The sequence below is a fragment of the Oryctolagus cuniculus genome, chromosome 8 (assembly GCF_051225735.1).
Source record: "Oryctolagus cuniculus isolate XC-2025 breed Fujian yellow rabbit chromosome 8, ASM5122573v1, whole genome shotgun sequence".
NCBI classification, from domain to species: domain Eukaryota; kingdom Metazoa; phylum Chordata; class Mammalia; order Lagomorpha; family Leporidae; genus Oryctolagus; species Oryctolagus cuniculus.
In genome coordinates this window covers 18,788,617-18,800,962 of record NC_142874.1, presented here as the reverse complement: position 1 = coordinate 18,800,962, position 12,346 = coordinate 18,788,617, and the positions used below count along the sequence as shown (strand labels likewise).

Below are 12,346 nucleotides of genomic sequence, written 5' to 3'. Positions count from 1 at the left end.
TTTCAGAGAAGGGGCTGCAGGACAGAGATGGGGAGAGAGTGTGGAGAGAGAGACAGGAAGTGAGAAACACAAAGGTGCCAGCCTGGAAGCACAGGGAGACACAGACAGACACGGGCAGACAGTGGTCAGATGTGATTGGAGTGAACAGCGGTTAGTTAGTTTCAAGTCAGCAGCAAAAATAGAGCACAAGGCAGTTGATCATCAGACTCCGCTGAGAGCTGTGTCGGGGCCAGGGATGGATTTTGCTACTTGCCTGGAGGGACGCTGGGCCTGCATGGAGCATCTTCCTCTTGGAATTCTTACTGTGTTGCTTCAGTGTTTCCTCATTACCCCAGGATGAGCTGGAGCTGCCTCCAGCATTGTGGGAATGATGTCAGCAGGTGTATGAGGGAAAATTGGGCACATGGCTGCTGTGAGGAAGGCATGTGAAGAAAGGATCAGTGCATTTGAGGTTGGGCTGCATTCTACTTTCTCAGGTCTTATGCATGAATGCCACTTAGGACAGAACTGCTCTGTTTATGAACTTGAGGTTCTAGCCTAAAACACAACTGCTCTTCCTAGAAATGCATCTAACTCTGCCTGCTAAAGCCTTCTAACACATAAAATCAGGCTTCAGTCAAAGGACATATGCCTTCATTTGATTTTGCAAACTGTGTGTGTGTTTCAGACTTTCAGGAAGATTGTATCCAGGCTGAGATGGACAAGAGGAGGCTCTGGTCTGATCAGGCTGTTACAGCGGGGCATTGGCTACCATCATGGTTTAATGGAGTACAAACAGAGACAAGTTGTTGAGACCCTTTTCAGACTGAAGCACGTCAAGGTAGATGAACTCACTACAAAGCACAGCTTTCACTTTAATTGGGTAGCTGCAGTGGCTACGGGACGGAAGATGCTCTATCTAGCTCTCTCTCAATCCCTGCACCTGGGGAGATGCGCCACCTACATTTATCATATTTCCTTCCATACATTTTACATAGTTAATATGATAATGTGTACCCAATTTGGGATCTTGTCTGCCTTGCCTAATATTATTTTAATAATTAGCATGAGGTAATAAACATGTGTGCAACAGAAAATACACATATTTAATTTACTTAAGCATTATACTGTTAATTTTCTTTCAACATAGACAATCATTTTTTAAAAGGTTTATTTATGTATTTGAAAGAGTTACAGAGAGAGAGAGAGAGAGAGAGAGATCTTCCATCTGCTGGTTCACTCCCCAAGTGGCTGTAATGGCTGGAGTTGGGACGATCTGAAGCCAGGAGCCCGGAGCTTCTTCCAGGTCTCCCACTGTGGTGGGTGCAGGAGCCCAAGTGCTTGGGCCATTTTCTGCTGCTTTCCGAGGCCATAGCAGAGTTGGATTGGAAGTGGAGCAGCCAGGACTTGAACTGGCGCCCATATGGGATGCTAGCACTGCAGGCAGTGGCTTTACCTACTGCACCACAGTATTGGCCCCATCAATCATCATTTTAATTATTTATTTAGAATTGATTGATTCTGCTAAGTGAAAGAAATGTCTCAGAAGGAAAAGGTAGCAGGCTCTGGAAATACATAGCCAAATTTCTTTCCAGGATGACTCTTTTTAACTTCATTTAGATTTTGAGTATTAGGGTTAAAAACTGAAGTTGTTATGATGGTACAGAGAATATCTCATGCCACCCAATTTCTCCTTTTATTAACATCTTACACTATTACAACATATTATTGCCACAGATGAATCCATATTGTTACATTTTTATTAAATAAAATCCATTCTTTTTTTGAAGATGTATTTACTTATTTTAAAGACAGTTACACACACACACACACACACACACACGGGGGGGGGGTGGAATCTTCCCTCTATTGATTCGCTCCCCAAATGACCACAATGGCCACAGTGGGCCAGAATGAAGCCCGGAACCAGGAACTCCATCTGGTCTCCCACATGGGTGTCAAGGGCCCAAGTACTTGGCCATTTTCCACTGTTTTCCCAGGCACTTTAGCAGGGGGCTGGGTAGGCAATGAAACAGCCAGAGCTCAAACTTGCTCTCCTATGGGATGCAGGCACCTCAGGTGGCAGCTTAACCTGCTGAGCTACAGTCCCAGCCCCGAAAGTCCATTCTTTGTTCAGATAGCCCAATCATTCCCCAGTGATCCAGAAAGATAACTGTATAAACTGCAGTGTGAAAATTAAGAGTAAATTAACGGGGTAAAGGAGAACTAATAATGGAAATAAGAAAGTTTATTTATTTATTTATTTTTAAAGAATTATTTATTCATTTGAAAGTCGGGGTTACACAGAGAGAGAAGGAGAGGCAGAGAGAGAGAGGTCTTCCATCTGCTGGTTCACTCCCCAGTTGGCCGCACTGGCTGGAGCTTCGCTTATTGAAGCCAGGAGCCAGGAGCTTCTTCCTGGTCTCTCACGTGGGTGCAGGGGCCCAAGTGCTTGGGCCATCTTGTACTGCTTTCCCAGGCCATAGCAGAGAGCTGGATTGGAAGAGGAGCAGCCGGGACTCGAACCGGCGCCCATATGGGGTGCCAGCACTGCAGGCGGCAGCTTTATCCGCTATGCCACAGCGCCAGCCCCAGAAAATTTATTTATTTGCTAGGTAAATAAAATGCTGTATAGACAAAGTTCTGTGATGCAGCTAAGCTAGTAGTTGGAGGAAAATGTATAACCTAACTATGTTTATTTTCAAGAGAAGAAAAGGCTACATGAGAAACAAAAATGTATCTGAGCAACCTTAGGTAGGTTTGAGATAAGACAGTTTCCAGCAGTAGATTGACCTTTCTCTAAGAAATGTGAACCCCTCGGTATCTGCAGGGGACTGATTCTAGGACTTGCACAGATACCAAAATCCATCAGTGCTCTAGTCTTTTATATAAGACAGCATAGCTTTGGCATAGAACCAATGCATATCCTCTGTGTCTCTAGGTTACTTACATTACTTAGTGCAGTGTATTGTATGTAAGTAGTTGCTACAGTATATTATTTAGAAAATAATGACAGGAAAAAAAAAGACTGTAAGTGTTCAGTACACTTTTTTGTCCAAATATTTCCAGTCTTTGGTTGGTTGAATTCACAGATACAGAACTCAGGGACATGGAACCCAGTGCTTTTTCCTTCCACATTAAAACAGCCAGAATACGTCAGCAAGTGCTTATCAACTCTCTCTCTCTCTCACACACACACACATGCACGCACACACACACGTGCACACACATGCATGTACAGCCCACATCTCTCCACTAGGAATATTTCCTGTTCAATTATGTCATAATATGTTGTCTAGAATAATCTAAAAGCATTCTGTCAGACTTCTACTTTTGGTAATCACCTCCTACAATTATTTCCTCCCAGAGCTGCCAAATCGATCTTGTAAATATTAATTATATCATATTACCTTTCTTTCTTTTTACAATCTACGTCTTAGAATGGTTTTGTCATGCTTATTATGACTTGCTTCCTGCTTAGTCTGACTTTGTATCATTTACTATTTTCTGTTCTTGGAAATCTTTTAACGTGAAAATAAACTCCTTGTATAACATATTGCTCTTATTCATGCCAAACACACACAGACAGTAACACTGAAGGCTTACTGAATGGCTTTGATTTTGTATCATTTTGTTACCTGGAAAATGCTGTATAATTGTAATGTTCAGCAAGAATATGAGAATGAATGAACATCCAAGTGGGATGTAGAGCTGTCTATTCCAAAAGCAAGCATAGAGTTTGATGTTTTGCAATACTGTCTTAACACTGCACTTTTACTCAAGAAAAATAATGTAAGGGGATTTAATTTGGTCAATACTTACTACGTATGCATCTGTGTATGCTACATTAAATATGTTTTCCCAATTTTTTATTTTTTTGCTTTCCATCATAGGTAGTGACAGCTACATCATCCCTTGCTTTGGGAATTAATATGCCCTGTAAAACCGTTGTTTTTACAGAAGACTCTGTTTATTTGGATGCTCTGAACTTTCGACAGGTATTTATAATACATGCCTTCTGTTACGGTTCTATATACAGGTATCTGAAATGTTCATTCAGTAGGCCAGGAAAAGCCATTTGTTCTGAAATATTTGGTGGCCATAAAAATATTTGAAACTGAGTTTTTATATATATATATTAATGAATATGATTACACTTAAAAAACTTGTAAAATATATTGTCAGTAGCTTAGTTTTCCTGAAGATATTCTCAATTTGATAAATATTCTTGAACATAAACAAAAATAATATTGGAGGGAAGTAACTACATCTTTGAGCACCCAATTCATGCCAACCACCAATAATTATATGTTAAGTGTCTATAAGGTTTTGATTTTAGGCTCATTTCTGGAACTACGTTGGTAAATCAGAAATTGTGCCTGCTTTAAAGGCCATGATTTTAATTTAATTTTATAGGCAGAGAGAGAGAAACGAGAGAGGAAGGAAAAAAGAGACAAAGAGGTTTCCTACCCACTGGTTCAAGCCTCAGACACCTACAGTGGCTAGGGTTAGGCCAGGCTGAAGTCAGGAGTCAGTAACTCAGTCCGGATTTCCAGTGTGAATGATAGGAACCTGACTACTTGAGCTGCCACCTGCTGCCTTCCAGGAAGCTGGGAAGGGGACCAGAGCTGGTGTTTGAACCCAGGCATTCCAATCTAGGTGTCAGGCATCCCAAGCATCCTACACCAAATGCCTTCCCTAAGGTCATGATCTTTATTTGTTTATTTAAAGATTTATTTACTTATTTGAAAGACAGAGTTATAGACAGAGAGAGGTGGGGGGGGGTCTTTCATCATTTGGTTCACTCCCCAAATGGACCCAAAGGCTGGAGCTAGGCCAATCTGAAGCCAGGCGCTAGGAGCTTCTTCCACATTTCCAACATGGGTGCAGGGACCCCAGCACTTGAGCCATCTTCCAGTGCCTTCTCAGGCCATGAGCAGGGAGCTGGATCTGAAGGGAAGCAGCCGGGACTCCAAGTGGTGCCCATATGGGATGCTGGCACTGTAGGCGGCCCAACCTAGTTAAACCACAGCACCGACCCCAGATCATGATCTCTAAACACAGGAGCTGGTACTCCATTTATTTTTTTAAAAAGAGGCAATACTGTCTTAACACTGGACTTTAAAATGTATCTATAAAAATATATCTATAAAATAAAATAATTCTGCAAGATTTGACAACATCAATATACCAAGAAACAAAAAACTCATTGAAGATTTATTTTCAAATGTTTAATGTTCCACATGGTATAGGTAAGTGAGACATTATTTACAGTGCCAGGATTTGAACTTGCATAAGTTTTGTGGTCATCTCTTTAGATGTCTGGGCGTGCAGGAAGGCGTGGAGAAGATCTTATAGGAAGTGTGATCTTCTATGATATTCCATTACCCAAGATAGACCGGCTCTTGAAGTCTGATGTGCCCAAGCTGAAGGGTCAGTTTCCCCTAAACATCACCGTGGTTCTCAGACTCATGCTGTTGGTTGCCAAAGCAGATGACAAAGAGGATGCCAAAGCAAAGGTACAGTCTCTACCCTCTCTAACAGACATAATCATCTTAGCTCAAGTCTAAAGTAAGCCTCGCCTGTTAGGTATCTTGGAGGGAATAAAATCACAATGTGCAGTTCGCAAACTCTTAGCAACATTTGATTCTTGTCTTAGTGCCTTTCCTTCACACAAGAACATGGTGGTAACTTCTGTACACGTGACAAATTAAGTCCATGATTATAAATACACTCTGCATATATGAGAAATTTTTTCAATAAATATATCTAGCCTAGAACATTTTAAAAGTAAATTTTCAAAGAATTAATGGTTGAAAATGTACTAAATACTGGAATGTTCCTAACTCTTACTTTTATATATTCATAAGCTTACATTTATTTCTCAGTGGTTATGAGTGAAGTTGTCATTGTTCATCTCTCCCAGTAAATTTTTCATCCTATTATGTTTTATTCATACATAGAGAATGTAAAACTTATGGCATATCTGTAATAATTATTTAGAGTATATAATATAACAAAGTCATTAGTGATATCTCAAACTTTATAGCTAGCCTGTCTAACTTTGGTGTTTTGACATGTGTGCATAGGCATTGTCGCTGCTCCAGTATTCCTTGATGTCCTTCAAGTGACCAAAGGTCAAGTGCATGTTAAAATTTTACTTCATATATTCTTTGCAATTCTTGATCAGAGAGGTAAGATTTAAACCTGTTTTCACTAAAGTGTTCGTACATGTATTTAACTTTACTACTGAAATCTCCTTACTTGATGACTTACCTGTTGGGTATTTCTGAGATCTAGGGACTGAGGCTAAATTGTTAAATTGATTCACAGGGATACCTGAATCAAGAATGTGTTCCCGTTGGATATGCTGGCCTTGTGTCCCACCTGCACTACCACGAACCTTCAAACTTTGCTTTAGTAAGCATGCTGGTGAAAGGTCTGTTTCACAAGCTGTGTGTTCCAGTCATCGTAGATGGTGAGCAGATATCCTTTTCCCAACTCCTACCCCTTACACTGTACATGTACACACACTGACATCCCGTACGACTGCTTCACATATACCTGCACATTCCCCAGAACTACATTTGCTTTTGATGGTGTGTCATCTTTAAAAGATTGAGAGGGAGGGAGGGACAGGGGGAAGAAGGGGGAGAGACAGGGAAGGAGGGAAGAAGGGAAAGATGGGGAGAGAGGGGGGGAGGAGGGAAAAGAGAGAGAGAGGATGAATGAATGAATGAATGAGCGAGTAGACCAAGAGAAATCTTCCACTGATTTGCTTTCCGATGTCCACAGTAGCTGGTCCTGGGCCAGGTCAAAGTTGGGAGCTGGAAACTCAATCCATGTCTCTCATGTGGGTGGGAAGAACCCAGTCAATCACTTGCGCCATCATCTGCATTAGCAGGAAGTAAGAGCTGGATCTGAATTTTAAACCTGGGTACCCCATATGAGATGTAGGCATCTTAACTGCTAGGCTAAGCATGCATCTTGGTAGGCCATTTTCTGATTGCCCATTCTCCTAATGTATCTTGAAGGTTTTTCTTGTCATTTTACAAAATTAAATATGTTTATAAAATATTATTAGCATCTGAATTTTGTATGTATAATCATAATATAAATATGATTCTTAATGATTATTTAATATACTTTTAAATTTTAAGAAATTATAACCTTTAGCTTTGTTAAAGACAATAAGCATTATTCTACTGAAAAATTTTTGGAAGTTATTTACATAAAACATTGTCATCTGTAATGATTTCCTTTACTATAATTTTAAATTAGTTTTTCCCTTTTCTATAACTGAAACACAATGCTGTAAGGTAAAGAGGGAAATAGAACGGTGTGATCCAAACACAAATGCAGGCAGCTAAGGCTAGAATATACAGTTAGTGACCCATTGTTCTATTTTATTTTTGGAAACATCAACTTTTATCAAAATAGTACAGAAATAATTAAGATGATATGGTAGTATATATCTTTTTAAAAAATATTTATTTATTTATTTGAAAGTCAGAGTTACACAGAGAGAGGAGAGGCAAAGAGAGAGAGAGAGGTCTTCCATCTGCTGGTTCACTCCCCAATTGGCTGCAATGGCCAGAGCTGGGACGATCTGAAGCCAGGAGCCAGGAGCTTCTTCCAGTTCTCCCACATGGGTGCAGGGGCCGAAGGACCTGGGTCATCTTCTACTGCTTTCCCAGGCCATAACAGAGAGCTGGATCAGAAGTGGAGCAGCCAGGACTTGAACCGGTGCCCATATGGGATGCCGGCACTGCAGGCCAGGTGTTAACCCACTATGCCACAGTGCTGACCCATGATATCTTAACACTAATAATAAATCAAATCATAAAGCCTTTGATCCATGTGAACCTGTTTTTTTTTTTTTTCCAAGAAAGAGTCATGAATTTTACTTATGATATAAATATTGCGTAGAGGGTCTCAGAATGCTAAAGCAATTTGAAAGCTGGGCACAATTTTCACATGATGCTAACAATGTATAGAAATCAAGTTCGAGCCGGCGCCACAGCTCACTAGGCTAATCCTCCACCTAGCGGCGCCGGCACACCGGGTTCTAGTCCCGGTCGGGGCGCCGGATTCTGTCCCTGTTGCCCCTCTTCCAGGCCAGCTCTCTGCTGTGGCCAGGGAGTGCAGTGGAGGATGGCCCAAGTGCTTGGGCCCTGCACCCCATGGGAGACCAGGAAAAGCACCTGGCTCCTGGCTCCTGCCATTGGATCGGCACGGTGCGCCGGCCGCAGCGCGCCGGCCGCGGCGGCCATTGGAGGGTGAACCAACGGCAAAGGAAGACCTTTCTCTCTGTCTCTCTCTCTCTCACTGTCCACTCTGTCTGTCAAAAAACAAACAAACAAACAAACAAAAAAAAAAGAAATCAAGTTTGAAAGCCTCACTCTGCATGGCATTTCTCTGATAGCCTGTAGCCTGTTTCCTAGTCTCTCATGAGTGCCTGTCATTCAGCTCCTTCATCCATCATGCTCCCAGTGGTCTGGACCCTGGCCCTTTGCAAAATGCTGGAGCAGATCAAATATCGGGAATTTCACATAGGCTTTCCCTCTAGGAGATTTAGTCCCTAGTGTATTGCGAGGGTTTGGGCATAAGAAAATATGGGGAATAAATATTCCACGGAAAAAGCAATATTGGCAGCAAAGGCCTGTCAAGAGGAGCAGGTGCGAGTTCTTTCTGTAACGTGCACCAAAGAGAGAGTGGGCGCAGATTCACGTCACACAGGGCCTGGAAGGGCAGACGAGGAGTTTAGCAAGCAGCTTCGGGCCTTTGTTCCTTGGCAGGGGTTGCACCAAGGTAGAAAAAAATGAGTAGAATGGAGACAGAGGAGCAAAGGGAAGACTTGGAGCCAGTGAGGGAATCCCAGGGCAGTTACAGAGTAGGGGCAACCATCGCTCATTGACCACCAGGCTTCTGCAGGTAAGAGTGGGTAGGAGGATGCAAAGCGTTTTGTAGCAAGATGCCATCAGTTAGCCTGCCATAATTGTGAAATGCTGGTGTAGTTTGTTAAAAAAAAGTCACCAAATTCATAGGAAGTAAGTTTTCAGCTGTGTCTTACACATTACATTTGTTCTCTAAGGTTTTGAAAAATTAAACTTTTTTTTTAAAATAACAAAATACAGGCAAAAAGACATTTTCTGAAGATGTGATGGAAACCTTGGTGGTGGTTTTAGCACATCTTTTTGGAAAGAGATACCTTCCTCCCTGTGCGAAAAAGTTTAAGAAGGTGTTTTCTCATTCAATGGTAAGAAAATAAAATACTGCAATACTCGTACTTTGATGTAACCTCTTTCTGCTTTAATAATAATGAAGTGCAACAGCATTTTCCCAGTAACAAGATTTTGCCATCATTCACTAGAGTTACTTCTTCATGCTCCAGTTAGTCTTTGGGATGCATGAGTGCAGATTTGTATATGAATGCTTTGTTTTTTACTAATATGCGTTCTCCATGAACTTTTTGAAGATCCCTTGTATGAATAGATGTCAGTTTGTTTTGCAGTCAAACTTACCTTTTAATTACAGTTTCCATGAACTTTCTGAAGTGTCATAGTGTAGTAATTGCAGATGAATGGAACTTATTCCTAACAGAGATGAATAGCCAGCTAGTCATTTAATATTAATATTAATAAAGAAGAAGATAAGAAGATCAATCTAACACCTATCTAGAAATAGTGTTCTGGGAATTCTAATCCTTGCCAAATGGAAAGAAAGGAAAATCGGATGGTTTTCATCCGATGCAAAGGTGGGCGAGGTGAACAGCAAAATACTACAGCGTATGATGGAGTAATGTGCTGGGTTACCCGCCCAGCCCTGCCACTGAACTGATGGCACATTTCTGTACCAGACCTGTTTTCTTATCTGAAAACTGGCAATTGGAATAGCACCCACTTCGAAGAGTTGCCATGAGGATTAGATGAGTGAATACCTGCAAAGTGGGGCCAGCATTGTGGCTCAGCGGGTTAAGCCACCACTTGCAATGCAGGAATCCCCTATCAAATGCTGGCTTGAGTCTCAGCTCCTCTGCTTCTGACCCAGCTTCTTGCTAATGTGCCTAGGAAGGCAGTGGAAGGTGACATAAATACTTGGGTCCCTGCAACCTACATGGGAGAGACCACGATGGAGGTCCTGGCTCCTGGTTTTGCCCTGGCCTAGACCTGGCTGTTGTGGCCATTTGGGGAGTGAACCAGCAGATGGAAGATCTCTGTCTGTCTGTCTCTGTCTCTCTCTCTGTCTCTTCCCCTTTCTCTGTTGCTCTGCCTTTCAAATCAATCAATCAATCTTTAAAAATACACGCAAAATGCTTAAAACAATGTTTGGCATATAAAAACACTCAGTAATGTTGGCTCTTATTTTTGTAATTGTTATTTACAGATAAAATCTCTGGCTATGTAAAAAGCCAAGAAAATCAACAGAAAAATGTTTATAATTTGCCAAAATAATCTATTGAAATGTATAACTTTCCCTATACTAAAGTTACAAAGAAAACAAAATGTAAAATCTCAGCTGTAATTAAAGGTAGAAAGTAATAAAATGCTTGGCTCATCTGAAAATGTGGCAAAGATCTCAATGAACAGTTACACTGATCTCATAGATCCTTTAACAACATGCTTTAAGGCGGGCATTTGACTGAGTGGTTCAGGCTGCCAGTTAAGACGCCCATGTTTCATGTTGGAATATCTGGATCAGTGCCTGGTGACAGCTCCAGCTCTCTGTTAATATGCACTTTGGGAGACGGTAGGTGATACTCGAGTACTTTGGTCCCTGCCACCTATGTGGGAGGCCTGGATCACCTTCCTGCTTCCCAGCCCTGATGGTTATTGGCATTTGGGACACAAACCAGCAAATGGGAGCTCTCTGTCTCTCCATTTCTCTGTCTCTCAAATAAATAAATAAAAATTTAAAACATAACAATTGCAAGAGAAAGTGATTATTAAAAAGGAAAACTTTACATACATTTCAAGACTGTTTTGCACCACAATAAGCTTATCTTTTAATTGCATTTTCCCTGAATTCTTTGAAGTTTCTCATAGTTAAAATTGTATGCACTTTCTAGTAAATGTTCCAAAAAAGGGAGGTTGGGTACCTCTTACCAGCTGTGCATTGGCTAGAACAAATAGGAAATTTCTGCTGGCCACTATCACTTTAAGGGTTGCAGGGCTAGAATCATCTAGAAATCCAGCCTCAGGCTGCTGGAAGCCTTGTTAGAGTCTGGTCATGTCTCTTAGTGTGGGATTCGGATGGAGCTGTCCTGTGCCCAGAGTTCTGCAGCATTGGGAGAGAGGAGCTGGCAGGCTGCAAATATAAAGAAAAGGTAAGGAGGGGTCACTGCTGTGGCATAGTGGGTAAACGCTTCGCCGGCAATGCTGGCGTCCCATGTGTGCACTAGTTTGTGTCCCAGCTGCTCCACTACCAGTCTAGCTCCCTGCTAAAGGTGTTGGGAAAACAGTGGAAGATTGCCCAAGTGCTTTAGGCCCTGCAACCCACATGGAAGACCTGATGAAGCTCCTGGCTCCTGGCTTTCACCTGGCTCAGCCTTGGCCATTGCAGCCATTTAGGGAGTGAACCAGTGGATGGAGAGAATCTCTCTCTCCCTCTGTATTCTGACTTCCAAATAAAGAAATCTTTTTTTTTTAAAGGTAAGGAAATGGAAAGGCTAATTACCTCATTGATCTGCTTACATGTGATGAAACAGTATACTGTACCCCAGAGAAACGAACAAGTCTTATATGTTCTTCTAAATTTTTTTTTCTTTAGTATTTGAAGTTCTCAGTAGAAATGCGTGATGACCAAGGATTAGTTTCTTAAAGCTGCTCTAATGAAGTGGTACAAACCAGGTAGCTTACATGGCAGAAATGAATTGTCTCAGCTGGCACCGTAGCTCACTAGGCTAATCCTCCGTCTGCGGTACTGGCACCCCAGGTTCTAGTCCCGGTTGGGGCGCCAGATTCTGTCCCGGTTGCTCCTCTTCCAGTCCAGCTCTCTGCTGTGGCCTGGGAGTGCAGTGGAGGATGGCCCAGGTGCTTGAGCCCTGCACCCGCATGGGAGACCAGGAGAAGCACCTGGCTCCTGCCTTCGGATAGGCGCAGTGTGCTGGTCATAGCAGCCATTTGGTTTCTCTCTGTCTCTCTTTCACTGTCGAACTCTGCCTGTCACAAAAAAAAAAAAAAGAAAAAAAAAAAAAGAAAAAGAAATGCATTGTCTCGCAGCCCTGTAGATGCAGAAGCATGGCAGAGGTTTCCTTGCTGAGGGCCTCGAGGGAGACTCTGGTCCAGACCTCTCTTCTAGCTTCTGGTGTTGCTGTTGATTTTTGGTGCTCCTTGACTTGTAGAAGCAGCCTTCGGGTCTCTGCCTT

The 12,346-nt window shown here is 42.0% G+C and overlaps 1 protein-coding gene across 1 annotated transcript in view; it reads left to right on the top strand.

Moving 5' to 3' along the window:
- LOC127486657 (putative ATP-dependent RNA helicase DDX60) overlaps positions 1-12,346 on the top strand; it is a 101,313-nt gene that overhangs the window by 76,488 nt on the left and 12,479 nt on the right. The window contains 6 exon segments of the mRNA XM_089303228.1: positions 668-820; positions 3,873-3,977; positions 5,298-5,498; positions 6,069-6,173; positions 6,313-6,457; positions 9,117-9,238. Coding sequence (XP_089159354.1) covers positions 668-820; positions 3,873-3,977; positions 5,298-5,498; positions 6,069-6,173; positions 6,313-6,457; positions 9,117-9,238 — 831 coding nt within the window.